Here is a 24789-nt window from a genome sequence, read left to right as displayed (position 1 = left end):
GACTTACTTACGCCAGATATTTTTTTTAAAAGTATCTAACGAAAGAAATCAGCGAAGTTTGGGTGTCTTCTCTTTGTTTTTAAATATTCAGTATTGCCGTAATAATGCTTATAATTAGGATGCCAATTTGTCTGGCTACGTGACATTTTAATTTAGAAGTTCAATAACCTTATCACATTCTAGAAATATTCTAAAGAAATATTCCTCACAAATCACAATACAAGCTGTCTAGCATTCTTCCTACATACATATTTCTCTGTCGTGTCTAGCACAATTATCGTTTAAATACCTACATAATATTTATAATACGATCTGTTTACGGTTTATTATATTCTGTTAAATGAAAACAAAATAATAGCAATTGTTGAAAATTTATATTGAAAACAAATTAGCGCGACGCGGGATTTTAGAACAGCTTTTTTTCCCCTGATGCTGAGATGCTGACATTTGACAACTTTAATTCAATCGAATTAATTTTGACTTAAAGCATTATTCTGTGCGTTTAATTGTCTTTTAGGGGCATAATACAGAACCTTGAACCTACCTTGTGAATGCTAAACAATACGTGCCGCTTGCATAATATCAACGTAGGTTACTATTTCACAGCCAGCTATTTAAGCATTTAATTTCCTTAGTATAAATTTATTTTACGTTTATTATTATTATTTTTTTATATTTTCAGTCAATACCAGCAGGTGGTATGACTATGTGGTTGAATTTAAGCAAAAAAAGCAAAGTACGACGTCAGGGTGTCGTCAAAGTGAGATTTAATTTCTCATCCGAGAAGAATTCGCAAGTGGCTGCGCAAGAGCATAGACATTTGTTAAGGATATTACTGCTGCATGAGCTTGAGAGTTCGAAGGTTTGTAGTTACATGGTTTCTTAAATATGTGAAGTGAAACTTCTTGAGATTAAAATTTCAAGGTCGCGTCATGGCAATACCGTCGCGTTATGAGGAAAGCTGACGATTTTGGTATCTTTGAATCTTATCATAGAAGTTTCACTTCTGACACGTGAGCTCAGCACTCACGCTCTTTTTATTACCAGCTTTACTCTATTATTCTTTTTGCGAAATGTGGAGAAATTATATTGAATGATACGAATTATATGTTTTTATATACCGTATTTATTTTTTATATATTATGAGCCGCGTCATTTATTTTCGTTCTCATTCATCAAGTTTTTCCTTATGTTTCAAAACAATTGCCTTAATTATACAATATACAAGACGTAATTAGTACTTTAAAAATAACCTTGACATTTTGCTCTTATATATTTTGTGATCGGTAGTTGACTATATTAGTCATAAATTAAAAATATAATAAACAATGTAATAACATCATTGTGTACAGTTTTTTATAGTATAGGCCACCTCAGTGGCTCACCTACATTTTTGTTACTATTTTGTGAAATAATGATAATAGCAAGAAACCAAAGTGACTTGATTTCAATTACTTATGGTTACAAATGTATTATTGTACTAAAATTATGCTATAGGAATTATTAATATTTTATTTTCCTATTAATATTTACGTATATTCTGTCTATACTATTTCCTAATAAATACTGCTTTTATATTTTAATAACAATAATCAATATATTACCAACATCATTAACGCTTCCTAGTCACAAATAAATAAATGTGTACTTATTACCATCTCACCCTATTCATAATCGACTTCTTAAACTAAGAGGTTCCATTTTCTATTCATGGTGATATATTTTTGTTTTTATTATTTAGTAAAGTGAAGTCCCGTGTCCCCAAGTGGGGTAAGGGGCAGATGCATTATGCATACATCTGTTTCACTGATCGATTTTCTTTTAGGGACAAGTAGATGATCAGCCTTCTGTGTCCTGCCAGACCGAGACATTTTTTTTTTCGTTTCCACCGGGAATCGAACCCAGGACCCCTCGGTTTTACGCTCACGTGTCAACCACTGTACCAAGGAGGCGGTCTTTATTATTTAGCGGTGTTATTTAAATAAATAATTTCTATTCTCCATAAACTACAGCCTTTACACATTCGTCATAATTTGAATCAACTTCTGGAATTCAGAGGTTCTTTGTTGTATTTTTTGTTTTTATTAGTTTCTGGTGTCAAAAATGCATTCTTTTCTCCGTAAACTACAGCCATACTCTTTAATATCCGTCGTATTTTTAACCGACTTATAAACTAGTTAACTCGAGGTCCTTAGTCTTTTTTCTTCTATTAGTTTGTGGCGTGAATTGATAGTTTTTTTTTTAAATACTAAAGGTAGCGCCATACTGGTGGTGCGGTAACTTCAGCGCCCCAGCTGAGGGTATCCTCACACAGCACGCGGCACAAAGCGGGCTGACTCAGACGGACAACATGTTGGCGCAGTGGCTGGTCTTCTGCGCAGTTACTGTGGACCATCCGCTTAGTTTTGCGCTATTCAATAATCTGCTGGAGAAGATCGCTAAACCTTTGCAGAGTGGTGAGTATTTTATTTTGCGTCAAAAAATGATCTGAAAAAATGGCTTTAGATTTAGAAATTTTTCTGAATGCGGCATATAAAAAATTTTCTATGTTTCTGTTACCATTGCCTCCGCGATTTATTTACTGTTTTTATTATCCCGACGCATCGTTTTCTTCCAACAGTATACTTCCTTAAGGTGATTGCAACGATCTGTTCCCAGCCAATATCCCGCTAGATGGCGCTGAATTCTACATTTCTAGTTTATTTGAGTTTTTGCGTAATTGGAATAGTCATCAAACCTAGGAATAGTCATGGCGGTTACTGAATATTATATTTTATTGAAATATGTTATATCATTGCCTTAAAATCCACCCAATTCGGTAAAATTATGCGTTTTAACATCTGTCATTGCATACAGGGTCGTTTACACACACAGACGTATACAAAAATGATAAAGATTTAACTCTAGATGGCGTGAATGTAAAGCGCGTCACACACGGTGAAGATACTACCTATAATATTTTATCTAATCTAGTAATATTTTATATTACAGTATCTTAAGGTATCCGGTATCAGCGTTCTGACCATCATTTTTCTTTTTTCGCTGTAGAACCGCCATCCTGTTACAAATGACCCACAAAGGAGAATGACCACGGGTGGTATCGGTAAAATTTTAGTTGTGCCACGTATTCGTTATATTGTTAATTCCTATTTGTATTTATAATGATCATATGTATCAATATTAAGTCTTAATTAAACCGGATAAATTGAAATAATAGTAAAAGTAAAAGTTTTTCTTTTGAAACATGTATGACTACGTATGGAATCGGTAAAATACTAGTTGTGTCACGTGTTCGTGATATTGTTAATTCCTATTTGTATTTATAATGATCATATTTATCACTATTAAGTTGTAATTATACCGAATAAATAGAAATAAAAGTAAAAGTTTTGTTTTGACACATACCTATATCTATCTCTCTTGCAAACGTCATATGTCATAGTTTCTATTTGAAATGTCAAATGAATGTGTTCGACGCATTGTTCGATGTTATTTTGAAATAATGTTTAAATTACGATTTACTTTTCACATTTGTCTTGTAAATTAAAATATTACCTATGTAATAAATGTAAAACTTAACGTTCATCGTTAGTTTAAACTCGATTAAGTAGTTTTTTGAAGTGTTGAATAAAACTATTGTTTTATTTTTATTGTCGCGAACTGCGGCTTATTTACATAAAAACTTTAATCATATCTAAAAGTACTAACATCAAGCTTTAAATTGAGCTATATTTCATCTTGACACAATAAGTTTGATTGCGATACCAAGTGCCATAGTCACTTGGGCAATCTCCTGTGGTTTTCATTTTTCTGTATGGGTAGACAAAACTTCAAAACGCCACCTGCTACGGTTTATATTATTATGAACGATTAGCTTTCCGCCCGCATTTTCAAAAAAAAACCCGTATAGTTCCCGTTCCCGTGGGGTTTCCGGGATAAAACCTATTCAATGTGTCCAAGTTACGTTCTATATGTGTGCTAAATTTCATTGTAATCGGTTCAGTAGTATTTGCGTGAAACACACACATACACATCCTCACAAACTTTCGCATTAGTAGGAAGTAGGATTGTTATAAAAATAAAAGTTATATTTGTTGGCGTAAACTATTTTATTGTAATTTTGGGAAATAAATAATGTCAAAATTGATTACCTACAATAAAACGCAGTTTTATTTTATTACCTACATTACACTATTGTTTTTTTTATCAAAACATGTATTTGAAGTAGCAAATATGATATTATGCTGATCCAAGCATTTTCACTCAAAACTAATATCACTAATGATTTGTAAAAGTAAATTATTTCAAAATACATTTCATAACCAACAAGTAAGAATAATTATTCATACAACAACAAATCAAAAACACTATTTACTATGGAAAAAAACCAGGAAGGTGAAAAACATATTTACGATTTCGATGCACTCGACTTTTAGTAAAATAATAGGTAAAAATATTATTATGGTTTTGATCACAGACATATCTGTGGTTTTGATTTTAGCTACTAGTATCAGAAAGCTGCGTGTTCAATGCACGTCGGGGTCCCACAACTGTGGAGGAAGGAAGGTAGAATACCTCCATCGAATAAGTGAAGTTTCTCGACATACTCGATTTGCCGGCCGGCCTCAATGAAGATTGTCCGAAAGTTGTATATGTGCTCTGTAACGAAAAAATTTCGCTAGCGCGATTCAGAGTGAGGTGTCGTACAATATACCTAATGAAGTTTTTCATCTTTTTATTTTACTGCAAATACAAAATAAAAATTAAACAATGGTAATGTAAATTCTAAACAAACTACTACCAAAATACAATTAGAACAAAAATCATTTGACTTGTTTATTTCACCCAGAGGCGGCTCGTGACAAAATTGTATAGGTGTTCACTTGAAATAAAACAACGAAAATACAATAGCGTTCGGGATGATTTATTACAAAAAAATGAGCACCACATTTTATAAATGTCTATAACACTAAAAATTACAAAGTACAGGCTATTTCAAAACGAATTCAATGACTAGGTATCAATAATTAGTAAATCACCGAATTTGCATTCGCGAGCGTAGGTATCCACAGTGTTTGTCACTGACGGTCACTGACCTCTATAACTTATAGTTATAGAGGTCAGTGGTGTTTGTTGTGTAAACATGTATGTATTTGAGTAGTTAGTAGCATATTATATTCTGAATTTCTGATCCATGCCTATTCACTCAAAACTAATAACACTAATGATTTGTAACAGTAAATTATTTCAATAGGTAGGTATTTGAACATTTCCCAACAAGACGTAAGAATAATTATTCGTAGGTATACAAGATACAATAACAAATCTAATACACTATTTATTATTTTATTATTTACTAGCGGTCCGCCCCGGCTTCGCCCGTGGTACATGTTTACGTTTTCTCTCCATAAGAAGTAATAGCTAGAGAGCTAGCGCAAAGCTACCTGTATGTATTTGACCAGACCTGGATTTTTGTGTGTTGATTCCCCTATACCTACTATACATGAGATGAGGAGTCACTAAGCCCAGAGTGGTGGACGGGGCGCGCGCTTAGGTAAGACAGGTGGAAATTTTTGGCGAACTTTGAAACCATTTGACCACGTCTGCCATTTTGATATTTGAAAATAGATTATTATTACTATCGGAAAATAACAATGGCAGACCATTATCACGCGGATAACATTCTGGCAGACACTTATGAAAGTGCTGAAAAAAATACAATTTTGAAAGTATTTGACCAGATCTGCCATTCATATATTTTATTTATTAGGGTCTTAAAAACTTATTTTCGAAACGGCAGACATTTTCATTGCGTACAGACTTCAGCAGACAACAAAACTTTACAGACTTCAGCAGTCAACAAGACTTAGCTTCTACATGGTCAGATGTATATATGTATTACGTTCCCTGACCTTACATCAATGATTTACTTTATTAATGTTTTTATGGTCATTTACATTTAATTTTGAAAACTATGGAATAAAATTTATAAATTTGATGATACAAAACTAAATATACATTTGTAAAGAATCTCAAATATAAAGTTGTGTTGCAAATAACAAATCATCATTTAAATATTTAGTTTATTTCTTTATTTAAGAAACAATTAACAATTACAAAACAACATAAAAAAACACGCATGCATTTATTGAAATGTTCATTCATCATCACTATCGTATGGCGTTGTGTGACTCGTCTTCATAATCCATTGAATCGGATTCTGTAAAAGTAAAACGTAAATTATATAATAAAAGAAATGAGTCATTATAAACTTACCTAGTAAGGCAATGCCTTTGATGTCGCACGATGCCGCCGCGCCGCCAGTGTAGGTACTTCTGCTGCTACATGAAAATATGCTAGGGTTGCAACAAATGGGAAATAAAACAATTGTGATTATTACTATTATGATGTAATCATTTATTCATATTATGTACATTCAAAACAATTGCTATTATTAAATCTGATGTAATTATTTTTTCATAAATATATAATTATTATTAATTACATAATATATTGCACTGTGAAATATTTACGTATCACTTTATTTTTGATGTTCTTAATTGTCTTTTATAAAATTTAAGTGACGCATTCGCATTGGGATCAACAATCCGATAAGAAAAGAATGGAGACAACATATACATAGCTTTGATGTCAATTCTACAGATACAAAATATACAATCTATCTAAAATGATACAACGGATGTTTCCTGCGTTTTCTCGTCAAAATACCGAAACAACGTAATTATTGTATAGTAGTTGGGCGTGAAAGTAAAAAAACAAATGAAAAGTGTTTTCCATATGATTATTTATTAAATTTACGCGATTAAGAATAATTTCAACGATACAATTTAGTAACCGAGAATTCAGAGGATTAAAGAAAATACCTGCCTGATCATTTTATCAAACTCTAAAAGAATTATGGTTATTTCGCATCACTCGGTTTATTAGTTAGGTAGTTACAACTTACAACCCTAGCCATTGAGTCGAACGGTAGGCAACACAATATCGACTTTGTGCGGGTACATATGGTACATTTCTTCTTGCTGTGAAGCGTAATTATTATTATTAAGATTTTTTAGGCTATTTTGAATCAGCTGTTCTAATTTAATTCTAGAAATTTATTAAAACGTGATTTTTTTAAAAGTATATTATGAGTTTATAAATACCTCAACCAATAGTTATTGTGTCCTATCCTCATTTCTTTATATCTTGGTAGTTAACTAAAGTGTTAAATTTACATAACCTCAACAACAACATTTACACTGCCACTGCACTAAAACTAAACTAACTAGCTCTCTAGCTATAAGAACCATCCTCGTACTTCAAGGGATATAATAAAAAAAGAATTATCGAAATCGGTTCAGCCGTTCTCGAGTTATGCGCTTACCAACACATTTTGCGATTCATTTTTATATATAAGACTAGCGGTCCGCCCCGGCTTCGCCCGTGGTACATGTTTACGTTTTCTCTACATAAGAACCATCCTCGTACTTCAAGGAATATAATAAAAAAAGAATTATCGAAATCGGTTCAGCCGTTCTCGAGTTATGCGCTTACCAACACATTTTGCGATTCATTTATATATATATACTAGCGGTCCGCCCCGGCTTCGCCCGTGGTACATAATATTTACGTTTTCTCTACATAAAAACCATCCTCGTACTTCAAGGAATATAATAAAAAAAGAATGATCGAAATCGGTTCAGCCGTTCTCGAGTTATGCGCTTACCAACACATTTTGCGATTCATTTTTATATATAAGATAAGATTATGTGAAAATAACCAGGAAGGTGAAAAACATATTTACGAAAACATAGTAACATAATATGGCTGTCGCTACAATAATTATATTTCAATTTTATCTTTTTATACCTAGTAGAACTGGCCGACGAATAAAAAAAATCGTATTAGAATAAATACAATAAATTACGGAACAAAAAAAGGATTGTAACTGAATTAGGTATGTTTGTTTCTGGGCGCACCGTTTTCGAGGACGCGACGCGCGACGTAAGCGTATAGGTATAGGTACCTACTTTGCTAAAACAAACTAATAAAATTGTGTGTCTGTCTGAAAATTCGGAAAAGCATATTTTGCAAGTTTGTAATTACTTTGATAGTTTACCGATTTATAATAATTGTAATTGTAATTGTATAATATATAATTTGCAATGTGGTGAAATTTCATAAAAATCACGGGCCAATTTTTTGTTTTGAATCCCACCGAAAATATAATTGCGTTATTAGAATAATTAATTACTATACCTACCCACGATCAATTATTACAATATAGTCTCAAATGCATACTAGAGAAATATTGCAATTTGATTCAATTAAAATGCATAGCATACAAAAATAAATTCACAACACAAGAAATTCCGCGCGCAAATCATAGCGCGTGTCAATGAAATCAAGAATGTTTTATATCAAGCCGACGCGGACGACGACGCGACGCCGAACAAAAGTACCTACGACGGACGACCACGCTTCGAGTTGCCAAACAACATGAGTAATAAATTGTTTACAAAAAAAACAAGTTTTCCATTTTTCTGTATGAGTAGACAGAACTTCAAAACGCCACCTGCTACGGTTTATATTATGAACGATTGTTATAAAAATAAAAGTTATATTTGTTGGTGTAAACTATTTTATTGATCAATAATTTTGGAATTTAAAATTGTCAACATTGATTACAATAAAACGCAGTTTTATTTTATTACACTATTGTTTTTTTTATCAAAACATGTATTTGAAGTACCATATAATATTATGCTGATCCAAGCATTTTCACTCAAAACTTATATCACTAATGATTTGTAAAAGTAAATTATTTCAATATACATTTCATAACCAACATGTAAGAATAATTATTATTATTCCTACCTACAACAACAAACCTAAAACACTATTTACTATGGGAAAATAACCAGGAAGGTGAAAAACATATTATTATTTACGATTTCGACGCACTCGACTTTTAGTAAAATATAGTAGGGAAACATAATATTATGGTTTTGATTTTTGCTACTACATAGTATAAGAAAACTGCGTGTTCAAACTACTTGTTTGTCTGTCTGAAAATTCGGAAGTACTTTGGTAGTTTACCGATTTATAATAATATTGTATATATCGTTGTTTAAAAAATATTCAAACACAATAAAATATGATATATGTACTGATTTATCACTGGTTTCAGTGATGAACTGATGAGTCAATTATAGCCACTATACTTTCGTCATACGTGTGTATGATTGATGTGATTTGCAACGTGGTGATATTTCAGAAAAATCACGGGTCAAATTGTCCCACCGAAAATATAACTGCGTTATAAGAATAACTATACCTACGATAAATTATACATAATACAATATAGTCTCAAATGCATACTAGTGAAATATTTTATTTGAATCAATAAAATAAAAAAATAAATAAAAAATAATAATAATACAAAAATAAATTCACAACACAAGAAAATCCGCGCGCAAATCATAGCGCGTGACAATGAAATCAAGAACTTTCGAGCCGACGCGGACGACGAAGGAGCCTAACAAAAGTACCTACAATCATAGGCGGCTCGTGACAAAATTGTATGGCCGTGTTCACTTGAAATAAAACAACGAAAATAGGTACCTACAATAGCGTTAGCAGTACAAAAAAAATGAGCACCACATTATAAATGTCTATTTATACACTAAAAATTATAGAGTATTTCAAAACGAATTCAATTATTATTTAGCAATAATTAGAAAATCCCCGAATTTGCATTCGTGATCGTATTCATAGTGTTTGTCTACACTAATATTATAAAGAGGAAAACTTTGTTTGTTTGTTTGATTGTAATGAATAGGCTCATAAACTACTGGACATTTTACCAATGTTTGCAAGTTTGTGATTACTTTGATAGTTTACCGATTTATAATAATTGTATACTTATATCATTGTTTAAAAATATTCAAACACAATATGATATAGGTACTGATTTATCACTGGTTTCAGTGATGAACTGATGAGTCAATGTTAGCCACAATACTAATCACTTTCGTCATACATGTGTATGAACTATGATTGATGTGATTTGCAATGTGGTGAAATTTCATAAAAATCACGGGCCAATTTTTTGTTTTGAATCCCACCGAAAATACATATATTACTAATTGCGTTATTAGAATAATTAATTACTATACCCACGATCAATTATTACAATTTACAATATAGTCTCAAATGCATACTAGAGAAACATTGCAATTTGAATCAATTAAAATGCATAGCATACAAAAATAAATTCACAACACAAGAAATTCCGCGCGCAAATCATAGCGCGTGTCAATGAAATCAAGAATGTAATTTTATATCAAGCCGACGAGCGACGACGCCGAACTAAAGTACCTACAGTACCATTTACCTTCAGTGTACAATACAGTTTACAGACCTACGACGGACGAACAATAATGAGTAATAAATAAAAAAAAACATAGTTTCTAAGGTCATTAGTTTTATTTTATTTTATTGTTATTTTCTTTGAACGATTGGAAATGAAATTACTCAATTTTTACACAGAAGACAGAACTTTGATTTATTAGAATTATGCTCATTATGCATAAGATAACGAACGCGAATGCACGACATCTAGCGCGTCAATGTCTAAACATCGCCTTTCGTTTAGACATTGACGCGCTAGATCTGTAATAAGTATATAGTCTATGCGCTAGATGTCGTGCTTTATGTCGTGTTTCGCTTGGCAAAAGTCACGCACACTACTGTAGAAGTGTCAAATTTTTCCGGTATTTTACTGTTGTTTTTCTAAGTAAATATTGTAAATTATTGATTAAAAAGGTCGAACGCGCACACATTTCATTATAGAGAAGTGATAAAATGATTAGTTTTAAAGAAATAGTGTCTGTGTTAAGTGTTTAGAGGTAATCAAAAATGTATGGAGGGACGGTCGGAACATCAACCTTAAATAAGTAAAATAAACTTTGGTGTAAATAATATAAATCGCGAATCGATGCCTACATAATTACTCTACTTACGATTAAAGAAGCATTTCCACAAATATTAACTAAAGGATGATTAATGCCAACAAACCGTTGTCGTTAATGGAGAGAAATCTCGCGGTGCGCCGATTAACATAGGTGTTCCGCAGGGATCTATCTTAGGACCGTTTTTGTTCTTAGTGTATATTAATGACCTACCTTATTATTTGCAGGATATGTGTGAAATAGTACTGTTTGCAGATGACACCTCATTAATTTTTAATGTGGATAGACATGACACAAATGTTGACGAAGTAAACTCTGCTCTTTTACGCATATCCAATTGGTTTAATGCTAATAATTTACTACATATTAAATACAAAAAAAACAAATTGTGTAGAATTTATCCTCCCAAATGTAAAAAAGATGAAAAGGAATATTATTTTAAACGGGGAGGTATTATACCCTGTGGAATCGACTGTTTTTCTTGGTTTGACATTAGATGAGAAGCTTCAATGGGGGGCCCATGTTACCACCACCGCTGCTAAGCTCAGCTCAGCTGCATATGCAGTTAGAAGAATAAGGCATCTCACCGATGAAGAAACGGCTAGATTGGTTTACTTTAGCTACTTTCATAGCATAATGTCCTATGGAATCCTGCTATGGGGCAGGGCTGCAGATATAGAAACTATATTTATATTACAGAAAAGAGCCATACGCTCTGTATATAATTTGCGTGCTCGAGACTCACTAAGAGATCTCTTTAAGAATACTGGTATCCTTACTGTACCGTCGCAGTATGAAATGAAAATGAAATGAAAAACGTTTATTTAAATACACACATTATAAAATAGTTACACAATAAATTAAAGACACGACGATCGACTAAACTAGGTACTAGACCTGTGCTATAGTCGAGTATATATTTAATAATATTTTATATGTACATAATAACGCTTACTTACACACAAAAGTAGGAGATAGACATTGTTATGACACAAGAAACAGAAATAAAATTGAAATGCCATTATTCCGGCTAGATAAAGTTAAAAATTCATTTATGGGCCAAGGTATACGCTTTTACAACAGAATTCCTCATAATATTAAAGAGTTTAGTAGTTCTAAATTTAAATCTTATATAAAAAATGTACTTGTCAAGAGAGCCTATTACAGTATTAAGGAATATATGGAAGATAAAAACCCATGGAGGGTTGTCGCGTAAAAACCACACAGTTCACACAGTGGACAGTTCTTTGGTATATTATGATAATATATTATGATATTACATATTATGTAATTTGTAAAATTGTAAATCTGACATGATTAAAAAGAGCAACTATGGAGTTTCTTGCCGATTCTTCTCCGTAGATACTGCTTTCCGAATCGGTGGTAAATGTTAAAAACATGTACTTAATGACGTTTCAAAAGTGCTTCTAGAAGAAGTCTAATTGAATAAATAAATGTTTGAGTTTGAGTTTGAGTTTGCCAAGGTGTTAGTAAACAATTTCAATCACGTCTGTTCAAATAAAGTTTAATAATATGCCACTCAACTTGTCAAACAATTATTCAAATTGATTTGTTTGATTAATTTGTTTTACTGCAATATTTAGTATGTGTGTTTTGTACAATTAGAAACTAGTTTCGAAGTCATTTGGAAAATGTTATAATACTAATGCTATAATACTTACTGTCTTATAAACAAATTTATTTACAATATTAGCATAGAATATAGATATGCAAATGAATTATGTAAGTAAAATTTATTTTCAGGTCTCGTAAACGAAGAGGATGTAAAGCTATTTTGGGACGGCACTAAAAAGCTGCTCCCAACATGCTACAGTCACATCAGGAAATTAAGAAAGAAGACAGCTGGCGACAAAACTGTTATGAAAACTCTACGCGAAGTTTTAAGGATACTCTATAAATTATCCTCATTGGATGTGCCAGAAACGATTGATTTGTTCCCCGTTAATTTATATGGTTGGTTGAAAGAGAAAGGCGATGGCAGTAAATTGACTATTTCGGATGTTTTAAACCAAGCGGCAATCCAAGGGGCTGCGGATTGGTTCGTTCATATCTTAGACAATAACGAGTGTAAGGATAAGACAGAAGATTCTAGACTGCAGCATTTAATACGGGTTATACAATTGGTGCGTTCAGATCTACAGCGCGCTATCGAATATTTTGATAGGGTTTTTGTTGAGTGAGTATACTTTTTATAGTCTATTTATTGATCTTATTTAAATGCGTGATCGTAGCAAAATTTTAATTGAATTTTTAAATGTGCTCTAAACATAATTAAAACTGATTAACTGACTATTTTGCAGGGTAATGAGTTTCCCCTACTCAAAAACGCTATACGGAGTGTACGAAGATAAAATAGCGTCTCTCGTTGAGCCAGAAGTATTGCAAGTGTGTAAAAGCCTGAAACGGTTAAGATACAGTGAAGGTTCAACGAATAGTGTGCATTTAGCGGGAGGGTTAAATGGGGAAACTGGGTTGGGAACCCCTGATGTTGGTTCTGAACCATTGGCCATGGGAACCACGCTGTTTGAACTGTATTTGGCGTTGCAGAGGTTCCTAACGTGAGTAAATTGTGGATTATTTTTATTTTATTGATTGAAATTTTATATTCGGTGTTTGTAATGAGGTGATTTGATAAAACAGCAACTAAAGAACTTTTTAGTTTTACTGAAGAGAATTATAATTAAATAGATATTCAGAACTTTTATTTTGCTTGTCATTATTAATTTAATTGGCTATATTTCTATAATGTAAAGAATATTTTAATAGCATTAGACTGATATTTCCATTTTCAATAGCGAAAGACTTAACTTAATGAAATTAATTTATTCCTTTCAGGTTGGGTCAAGGTCTCAATGAAGCCGAATGGAGTTCCTATTCAATATCTAAATTCCACTCTTGGTTTTTCGGCGGAGTCGCCCAATGGCTGGACATAGCTGCATTCAAAGCTCTCACTCGTATAGAAAAAGCTGTAGAGCTGGATAATTTGGTGCCAGTTGACTCTAACGTTAAATACAGCAGTTCTGGAGTGGACACATTGGCTATTTTCTACCAGATTAAGATATTCTGGCAGCAATTAGCCTGGCCTGATGTGGAAGGGTGCTACACTTTTGTTGCTAAGATTATTGATGTAAGTTTTCTTGGTTTATCTTATACTTATAGGTCTATTAAATAATGTTTTTGAGATTTTGCACAACAATTTAACAAGGTTTCTATTCTAAAGTTGCATTATACACATCTTGTTACCGCATTGTGTTCGATTTGATAAAACGTTAACAAATCATATTTGCTATTATCGTCTCAAACTATTAATTGAGAAAAATCTATAATTGTCTCTTCAGTCTTACACTAAATATGCTTGCTGGCTCTTATTATTTATCCAATCTTATATGTTAAGGTTATCTTTAAAAAACTTATTTCCAATAATCTATGTTAATTTCATCTTTAAACAACTTATTGTCATAATCTATACAATATTCCAGGACATCTGTCGTTGCTGCGTATTCTATTCAGACAAAATGGCGACGCGTGTAGAGAACATTGGTACCGTAACATCTGTATATGAGGAGCGATTCGAAGTGACCACTGAATGGTGTGTCGCGATCAATAATATAGATTATGTGAGGCAAAGTTTGCAGCCGTTTGTACAAGAACTGGGAATGGACGAGATTATACAGAAGATGTGTGAGACCAGAACGCCGTTGGAGGCTCAGAGGTAAATAGTAAAGTTAATTAAAATATTGGTATTTGTGCAATGTGTATCCAAAATAATTGTTAGTGTGGAGTTGGCTAAGGTTTGTACATCAAAATGTTAAAAATTGGTAACACTTTAAAAAAAGGATAAAAATGCTTGTCCTGGCTCTTATAATTTTCACCCCAGAATATTTAGATATTATGTTCATTGTATAATGATACTAGATACTTTTTGGTTGATGTTCTATCTGTATCTCTGTATCTGTGTATCTGTTTTTTGTCATTTAGGTTTAAATTAGGACAAAGTATATTTTGTTGGCTTTATTTTAACGATATTTAATTCACACTTGTAAATAATTATGCATTAACAATAACTTAATTTGTTTCAGGTGTAGAGATACATTGCATAATGTGATAGCTAATGCAATAGATACGGTCAAAAATAAAATTGTAGAACTACTAGAAGTAATGATCAAAAAGGTACGTACAACGTTTTGCTTTTATTTCAATGTTACAGTGCACATTTAGTTTCTAGTATAAAATTAATTTTTTTATTGATGAATTGATGGACATAATATGGAGATGGAGATAATACATTAACTAATCAGAATTTTTTAAGCTATTGCATAGCTTCTATCGTGGGCCTTGAGCGCGGGGACCGAATCGAGAAATTTCGTAACGAAAAAACCTCACGCTCCCCACTTCGACGAGCGCGGTGTGGCTTGAAGGCATAGCATGCAATAGCTTTACCGCGGCAGTCCCCGAGTGACACACGTCTTTTTTTTTTAAGTTTTCGTCCTTTATATTCAAAATATTTGTTAAAATATAATATTCAATTTCACAGATGATGCCATCAATAACAAGGTTCCTAATGGAAGGAGCAGAATTACTGCACCAAGATTGTTCGAGCATGGACCGAGTGATGCGTTACCTCGAAGCGAATCTCGACACTTTGTACCAACACTTAAATAATGAGAACTTTTCTAGAACACTCGATATTGTATGGGAGCAATTAGGAGAAGTTTTATATGAATTGATTCAAGCCAATTTGGAGGTATTGTTTTTTTTTGTATGGCTTTTTCATACTAATATTTTTTGTATTAATATTCCATTTTAATCACATTTTTATTAATATCTATGGTCTAGTGAACAGTGCAATATATCTATGTATGTAATTAACATTTTTTATAGAAAATATAATATACGTGTAGATATTAGTTTGTGTATTTATACATGTTGTTCATTTTAAATTATTACTCAAAAATCAATAATAGATATGTCTGAGTATTATGTAAATAGTTTATATTCACTACATCATCATTTATATTAACATTTGTTTATTAATATCCAACTAACTCTCAACGTTTTAATTGTAGAAAGAAACAGTTGCTACTCGTATTCGCTTGTTTAGATTACGATTTAGCAAAAACAAAGTTGCGCCAATGAACTTAACCATTCGGGTAAATAATTGGTATATGTCGCACGCGTGATTAATGCACTTTAGTTATGATTTATCTGCAATTCATTATTAACTTTTATTTATTTATTTTGTTGTTGTTCGATAGCACCGCAGGGCAAAGATAACACGGTATATCGACCCGAGACGATTGACCAAATCGGCCGCCGCCAACTTAGACGCGGTAAACCATAGATTACAGAGCACCTTGTTTATGTTCTGTTTGTTTATCTGTGCTGTGTATCCCGTAGTATCGCATGGGCCCTGTGTTTGGTGTTTTATTATATATGTCATTTGGGAGAATTATGTGCCAATTTGCAACATTACCATGCTTGAAGGGGCAGGTAAACGGATGTGCTACAAAAACGAAAGTTAATTAGTTTTGTCATACCACTAGCACTCTAATGAAAATAAAAACAATAAAATTCACTTAATCACTTTATGGGATGCTATGTTTCGAAATATTGGTCAAGTTCACGTAGTACATTAAGAAAATTTCATCTAAATATTTATGTAATTTGAAGCCTATCACAGGGAACATGCAGTATATTATCATATTGGCATATGGTGCTGTTATTTTAGCCAATGCATTGGTTAATTTGCTTTTGTTTGTCTTGTTCTCGAAATCATGTACATGGAAATGCTATCGGTTCGGCTGTTTATGTATAAGATATATTATGTGGCTTTACTTTACAATAGAATAGTTATATTTACCTATCCCTTATATTTTTAAGATGAATATACAATGAATGAATTATATGCACGGAATGGGCATGTTTTTATTTATTTCGAAATAAAAATTATCATCCGTGTCATAATGTTTTGATAAAGAATATTTCTGTGAAATTTAATTCCTTTTTATTCAATTCACTAAAAGACTATTTCTTATCTTTTTGCAATATGTTTGCATTGTGATCCTTCCAGATTAAAAATCCACATTTAAAACATATAAGGCTGTTGTAAAATTAAGTAGTCAGCAATGAAAGTCGATCAATAGCAAACAAAATTATTTTTCAAAAATAATATGTATAAACATTTCCTCACTTCAACAACGGAATGTCATACAATTATAATCTAACAAACAATCTACCACGAACTCGACTTCCGCTGCTGACGGTACCAAAACCCGGCTAAAACTAACGGCATTTCCAGAAACGTCGACCACCAGCATTCTTCTCGAACCTCCACGAATGTCTCAAGATAATGATTCGATCGTTCCGACAAGATAACAAGGAGATATATTCGTCTGATACGCTCAAACGGGTGGAGTATTTGCTGAAGTTGCATGGTATGGAGACAAGGGAGTTAATACATCAGTACCATTTGGAAAGATGGCAGGAACAACAGGCGGTTAGTGAGCCCAAAATGGGTTTGCTGACGGTACGAGCCCAGTTCATTGAGAACAACTTGAAGATAGAGATCATGAATGCGAGGAATTTGGTCGCCACGGACTCTAATGGTGGGTTGTTTGTTTGTTGTGGGAATGTTTTGTAACTTTATTACCTTTTTTATTTTAGACAACATGTTATAGTAGTGGCAATTCAAAATAATTATAGTGAACCAACTTTTTATGGTTATTACTATGTGCATAATGCATTATTACATTATTGTTTGTAATATGTATGTATAGGTTCATTAATACTTGAATAGAAATAATTAATATATGTACTTTATATACAATGAATTATATTTTATTGATTGCAGGTTTATGTGATTCGTATGTCCGTGTAGCGTTATTACCTGAAGACACATTCGCAAATGTAGAGAAACCTAAAACTCAGACGCACAATAAGAATCTCTTCCCGTTGTATGATGAAATGTTTGTAATGTGAGTATGAAATGAATTTATATAAAAGGCTGTTATATAACAGAAATCAGAATATATATCGCCAACAAATTATTTACTTACTAAATTAAGAACTTCTATAAAATAAAATGTATATCGATATAAATAACAACGCGAACGTTTCAATTTGATATTTAATACTAAATTTTAATCAAAGTATTGTAATCCAATTTCACCACCAATAAGATTACATACACTAGCATATTATGAGTATTACTAATTTAGTTTAATAGGTATGATTAATGAAACATGTAGTTTTTAGATTTCGAAAAAAAAAACTTTCAAAGAAAATATTATTTATAAAACGATATTACAGCAACAAATACATAGTTACATCACAACATTAAATAATTTCAATTTTTTTACGCATTTACAAATATTCGTAACTGACAGTTTAGTCACTTATTAACCAATAATTTCCACAGCACGCTATCCCCTGAACAGCGTCGCACCCAAGACGGTCTACTCCATTTCGTGATAAAGGACAAGGACATGTTCAGTGTGAGCAACACATTCGTTGGCGAAGCGTACGTGCACTTTAGCGAAGTGCCCGAAACACCTGCACCTATCAGCAGCTTGCCGCAACAACACTTGCCGCTATCCAGACCCGGGAATATGGGTAAGATTTTTTATTTATCTAGGAATTAAAAGACAAAAAGACGATGCCATCCCCAACGTGTTGGTAAGTGGTAACAAGTACAATAACACAAAATTTTTAACAAGTCGCATCCAAGATGGTGTACACTTCATGGTAAGGGACAAAGATATGTTCACTGTTCAGTTTGAGTACCTTTTGCTCACTTGCTTGCTCGCTTGAGAGCAACGCGTGCCGCTTTCCAGACCAGGGAATATGTATTGATATGGATAATAATTAATAACGGATAAATTAAAATGGATAATTAAATAAATGTATTGAATTTTATTAAATTACAATGATATGTTCGGTTCGTTGAAATTTCAAATGATATCTGAGGAAATTGCTTTTCCAAGCGATACTGCAAAATGTAGAAGACTACCTATTCAAAAGTTCTGTTTAAAGATGTCCAGTTGATTATATCTTTGGTACCTCTTCTCAATCGACAGAGTTGGCCCAACAAATTATCGGCGATATTTGCCGCCATTACGGCGTTTATGAATAAACATCAACAATGACGGCCGATCGTAGACATTTAAGTGATTCTCTCCCTCTACACTATCGTGATTGCCTCTATTCGCCCAACGACGTACATTGTGAAGAGGGCGCATCTGATTTCGATGTCAGAAATGTGCATTTGAAATCCAATACCATATTGTACAATAATTTTCAAAACGTACTTTTGTCGAGTTTAGTATGTTTAACTTTTGAGTAATTCAGATTTTTGTCCCTATTTAAATTCTCAGAATATTGTTCATTTTTTTTAACATTTATTTACTTTTTGTCTATTTAGATGGCGATGCTATAAAAGCTCTGGAGTCAAGGCAAGGCGACAAACAAGCGCGGGACTTCGTGAAGAAACAGCGACAAAAGATGCCAAGTAAACAGTTCTTTTCATTGGGCTGAATAGATTTATACGCACAAGAAACACTGGATTTTTAGTACTGTACATAAATACAATGTTACGTAATGTAGCTTTATGTAATTTAGTTGTGGTTGTGTAGATGCAATAATTTTGCCAATTTAGCTACGTAAATATTTACTTTGTCGAAATTGCGTGTGTATTTGTATGGAACAGTACTTTTTTGATTGTAGTGAAATTCTCAAGCAATATTTTGTGTGCTATTGTGATTAATTTGTATTATTTTCGGATAATAACTGTACTTCTTATGTAAACATGTTTTCAAATAAGAAAAATGCTGTCTTTGTCTGAATTTTTGGAAGAGTATATAATTGTTTATTTTTTTAATTTAAGAATATTGTCTACTACCATATCATAAATTAATTTGAAATAATACTTTTCATGCTAAAATTCCTATTGCGTAACGAAGGTGCTTATTCCTAAGATAAAAAAAGTACTAAATGTAATGTAGTCTTAACTAGTTATAATATATATTGCAATAAAATCATGATTATATTAATTTATAAGACCATTAACATCGTGTAGCAAACACGTAGACTGACAGTTCATATTTTAAAATAACTTGTTTCCTAAATTGAAACGTTCGAACAGCATTTTTTTGTATCTGTTCATGTTATTTTATATCGACAATATCACTCATATACGAACTATTTAGTAGCGACATGTAGTAAGATGTGTGTTAGGTTTTGATATGTTCGGTTTTTAAAATATAGTTCTTTGTTCTTGTCTGTCGATCAAGCGTTTTATTTTATTAGAGGTTATGGGCCCAGATTTTTTAGTTGAAAATGACGACGAATTATCTTGTTAGTGTGCCTAAATTGAAAGGACGTGAAAACTACAGCGAATGGGCTTTTGCGGCTGAGAATTTTCTGGTGCTGGAGGGATTGTCTGATTGCATCAAGTCGGAGACTGTACCAGCAGAAATAGGAGCAGCAGGTGACGCGAAAACCAGAGCTAAGCTGATCATGACAATAGATTCGTCGCTTTATGTGCATATAAAAAGTGTACAAACGACACATGAGCTGTGGAAGAAATTGAAGAACCTATTTGATGACTCAGGATTCACGAGAAGAATCAGTTTGCTGAGGAGTTTGATTTCAATACGACTCGAAAATAGTGCTTCAATGACTTCGTACGTGACACAAATCATTGAAACAAGCCAAAAATTAAGCGGTACGGGCTTTAATATCAATGATGAGTGGGTCGCATCGCTTTTGTTAGCGGGATTAACAGAAAAATATTCCCCTATGATAATGGCGATTGAGCATTGCGGCATACCATTGACATCAGACGCCATTAAAACAAAATTATTGGACATGGAAGAAAGTGGCAAAGACAGTAGCGCTTCCAATTCCAGTGGAGCATTTGCGAGTTATAAGATGAAACGGAATGTTGGTAACACTGAACAGATGTCAAACTTGTCAAAGTCAAAACCAAAAGTCATTAGATGCTACAAATGTAAACAAACAGGACATTATCGCAATCAGTGTACATTTTCGGACAAAAATGCGTCGAATACAAATAAAAATGAACGCACAAGAAGTAACGCGTTTAGCGCCGTGTTCCTGAATGGTGAATTTTGTAAAAGTGACTGGTATATTGACTCCGGGGCGAGTGTTCATCTTACCGCGAACGAAGAATGGTTGTCAAATGTGTCGCGAGATGTTAGGATCAAAGAAATTGTCGTGGCAAATAAAGATAAAATACCAGTAGTATGTACTGGAGATGTGCAGATTACGACAAAGACGCATGCCTGTGAATACGATATTACAGTGGAAGATGTATTATGCGTGCCGAAGTTGACTACAAATCTGTTGTCTGTTAGTCAACTTATATCAAAAGGAAACAAAGTTTCATTCAACAATAATGGATGTCAGATTTTCAACCAAGCAGGAGTATTAGTGGCTACAGCGAGTCTGTTGAATGGTGTGTATAAACTAAACATGCCTGAGTGTTGTTCATCGGCTGCAGTGATGGTGTCCAGTGAAGTTTGGCATCGACGTCTAGGTCATGTCAAGATGGAGACAGAGAGTGATCTGAAGGTACAGGAAAATTGTTCAGATGAAGTGAATATGGTTCCAGTGGAGGAAAAAGACTTGACACCTCAGGAAGATTCACTTGAACAATCAGAGAGCTCGAACACAGATGACAGCAGTGAACTATATGTACCTTGTGAAGAAGACACATTAGATAGCTCTGAGACTGGTACAACAGACAGTGAAGACTCCATTATATTGAACAATGTCAACATAATATCTGGTCCCCGGCGTAGGCAGCAGCCAGACAGATATGGATTTGCAAGTGCTTGTATAAAAGATGACAACATGTTCATGGATGAGATATCCTTGCAGGAAGCTTTGGAAGGTCCAGAGAAAGAACATTGGTTAGCGGCAGTACAGGATGAGCTAAAGTCATTCGAGAATCATAGTGCATGGGAACTCGTAGATGTACCAAAAGATGGTACTATAGTGCAGTCCAAGTGGGTGTTACGAAAAAAGTACGATAGTGAAAACAATGTGCGTTATCGTGCTCGTTTGGTCGCAAAGGGCTTCACCCAAAAATATGGTGTAGATTACACAGAAACTTTTTCGCCTGTAGTGAGACATACAACCCTTCGACTATTATTTGCATTGTCTGTAAAGTTAGGTATGGATGTTCACCATTTAGATGTCAAGACTGCTTTCTTGAATGGTGATTTAGAGGAAACCATTTACATGAAAATGCCAGATTGTTATAATAGTAGTAGTTCAGATCATAAAGTATTGAAACTTAAAAAGGCCATTTATGGACTTAAGCAAGCCTCTAGAGCTTGGAATAAAAAGGTTGATAATTGTTTGATCAGTAATGGTTACAAAAGGTCAAAAATAGAACCATGTATGTATACAAAGAATATTAATAATTGTAAGACCATTGTGACAGTCTATGTCGACGATTTCTTTATATTTTCCAATGATATAATTGAAACTAATAACTTGAAACAGATTTTATCTAATAATTTCAGCATTAAGGACTTAGGTGAAGCTAAATTATGTCTTGGAATGAATGTAACCTTCAATAAAGATAAAGGATATGTAACTTTGAGTCAGGAAGCTTATATTGATCAACTTTTAAGCAGATTTAATTTAAGTGATTGTAAGACTGTTGATACTCCGATGGAGGTCAAATTAAATGTAAATAAAGGTCCAGTAGGGGCAAATAGTCTTGTGCCCTATCAACAACTAATTGGTAGTTTGATGTACTTGTCAGTCTTAACTAGGCCAGATATTAGTTACTCTATAAGTTTTTTAAGTCAGTTTAATAATTGTCACACAAAAGAGCATTGGGAATATGCAAAAAGAGTATTAAGGTATTTAAAACGAACTAAATGTTATGGAATAAAATATTGTAAAGAAGGTAATTCAGAAATAACAGGCTATGTAGATGCTGATTGGGCTTCTAACTCTGAAGATAGGAGATCATATACTGGAATGTGTTTTTTGTTATCTGATGGTGTAATATCATGGGAGTGTAGAAAACAGAAATGTGTAGCCCTCTCTAGCACTGAATCAGAGTATATTGGTCTATCTGAAGCATGTAGAGAAGCATTATATCTTAAGGAATTACAATATGAAATAACCAATAAGATGTACACTATTTGCATATTTAAAGATAACCAAGGTGCGCAGAAGCTGTGTGCAAATCCAGCATTTCATAAACGTACAAAGCATATCGATATTAAATATCATTTTTGTTGTGATCTAGTAAGAGATAAAATTGTTAAGGTGCTGTATTTGCCAACAGCTGATATGCCAGCTGATATTCTTACTAAAAGTTTATGTTCAGCAAAACATTATAAATTTATGTTGCTTCTTGGCATAGTTTGTATAGAATAATTTTGTATATGATTGTTTAGTGAATATTGTGATAAGTAGGGGTGTTATTTTATATCGACAATATCACTCATATACGAACTATTTAGTAGCGACATGTAGTAAGATGTGTGTTAGGTTTTGATATGTTCGGTTTTTAAAATATAGTTCTTTGTTCTTGTCTGTCGATCAAGCGTTTTATTTTATTAGAGTTCACGAATCTCAGGCTAAATTGTATGCAAAAAAAAAATTATTTATTTGTAATTCAAAGTGAGATTATAAGATATTATGCTATTTTGTGTCGAGTTTAGATCTCAAATTTATGAGTGTTTTTTTTGTTGTTTTTGGTCGGTTGCATTTCTCATCAAAGAGACGATTATTTATTATTTCGACCTTAGTCTTTAATAGAATGCCGATATGTAAATGGCTAAATTTTATCGTACTGGGCTACATTATGTTATGGAAAAAAAATAATTTAAAAGTATACTTGCCAATTTTCTAGATAATAAATGAATCGAATAAGAAATATTTTAATACTTTTAGAATATGTAAAGCAATAAAATTTTTAAGTATACAGAGAATGAAACAAATAAAAAAATCAAAGTAATGTCTGCCCAGTAAAATCAGAGTAGGTAACTACCTACTCAGAACATAGTGTATTTGAACAATAGTTGCAAATGTAAAATATATCTCATTGTAATTTCGAATAAAGAGATATAACCTCCTATATTTTATAAAAAATGCTAAGATTTGTAAAGTTGTGTAGTGTGACTGGCTCTTTTGGTGGCTAGTCCGTAATATTGAGAAAAAATTATCTGATTATATAGTTGTTGTTCTGTGATACACAAACGTGCCTTACATAATATTTATTTGTATGAATAAGTATTTATTGTAATATATTATTGTCATAAAACTGCGCACGTTCAGCTTTTCTATATTATTGCCAGTTGCTAAATGGAATTTTTTAAAGATTTATTTTTAGTTATATATACATCGTTTCTGTTTCTTTATTTTAATAATATATTCTGTGTCATATTTTATTTATTCGTCAATAAAGCTGTATAAATGCAAATTGGTGCTATTATTTCTTATATATCTTTGTTCCATATTATTTACCCGGATGATGCAGATTGGAAACCGTATCGTTGAATAAATTAGCTATTGAATAATAACAAATATTTGACATTGCCGACTTGAGCGCCGTATTAATTTCTTTTAAAGGTCATCCACCGTTTTACTGATTCCTGTTAAAAATGACAAGAGAACTTGAAAATTTTTTTGCCAAATCGCTGTCGGTTATGACAAAATAAATAATTCATTCGTGCTTAATTTTTTTTGCTCTCCTTTCTCATTCACGAAATATAAGTATAAAATTATACAGGCAAATGATAAACAG

The 24789-nt window shown here is 32.7% G+C and overlaps 1 protein-coding gene across 5 annotated transcripts in view; it reads left to right on the top strand.

Annotated features, from left to right (window-relative positions):
* The window catches only part of stac (C2 and C2B_Munc13-like domain-containing protein staccato), a 54206-nt gene extending 29741 nt beyond the window's left edge, over window positions 1-24465 (top strand). For 3 of the 5 annotated variants that reach the window (XM_089703635.1, XM_089703639.1, XM_089703638.1), the window contains 15 exons: window positions 683-862; window positions 2255-2456; window positions 12741-13173; window positions 13298-13555; window positions 13833-14124; window positions 14477-14709; window positions 15077-15167; window positions 15532-15741; window positions 16064-16147; window positions 16253-16327; window positions 17296-17602; window positions 17848-17971; window positions 18415-18608; window positions 19417-20151; window positions 23604-24465. In XM_089703635.1, the coding sequence (XP_089559761.1) occupies window positions 683-862; window positions 2255-2456; window positions 12741-13173; window positions 13298-13555; window positions 13833-14124; window positions 14477-14709; window positions 15077-15167; window positions 15532-15741; window positions 16064-16147; window positions 16253-16327; window positions 17296-17602; window positions 17848-17971; window positions 18415-18608; window positions 19417-19529 (2796 nt within the window). In that variant the 3' untranslated portion in view covers window positions 19530-20151; window positions 23604-24465. The remainder of the gene's footprint in view (window positions 1-682; window positions 863-2254; window positions 2457-12740; window positions 13174-13297; window positions 13556-13832; window positions 14125-14476; window positions 14710-15076; window positions 15168-15531; window positions 15742-16063; window positions 16148-16252; window positions 16328-17295; window positions 17603-17847; window positions 17972-18414; window positions 18609-19416; window positions 20152-23603) is intronic. The other 2 variants (XM_089703636.1, XM_089703637.1) reach the window with 2 other exon arrangements.
* Window positions 24466-24789: the final 324 nt, after the last annotated feature.

This window comes from Colias philodice, chromosome 14 (assembly GCF_061535455.1).
Source record: "Colias philodice isolate Cphi_HAF_F1 chromosome 14, ilColPhil1 Martin Lab GWU primary, whole genome shotgun sequence".
Lineage (NCBI taxonomy): Eukaryota > Metazoa > Arthropoda > Insecta > Lepidoptera > Pieridae > Colias > Colias philodice.
The sequence above is the reverse complement of the archived record's forward strand: the minus strand, read 5'-3'. Positions and strand labels throughout refer to the sequence as shown.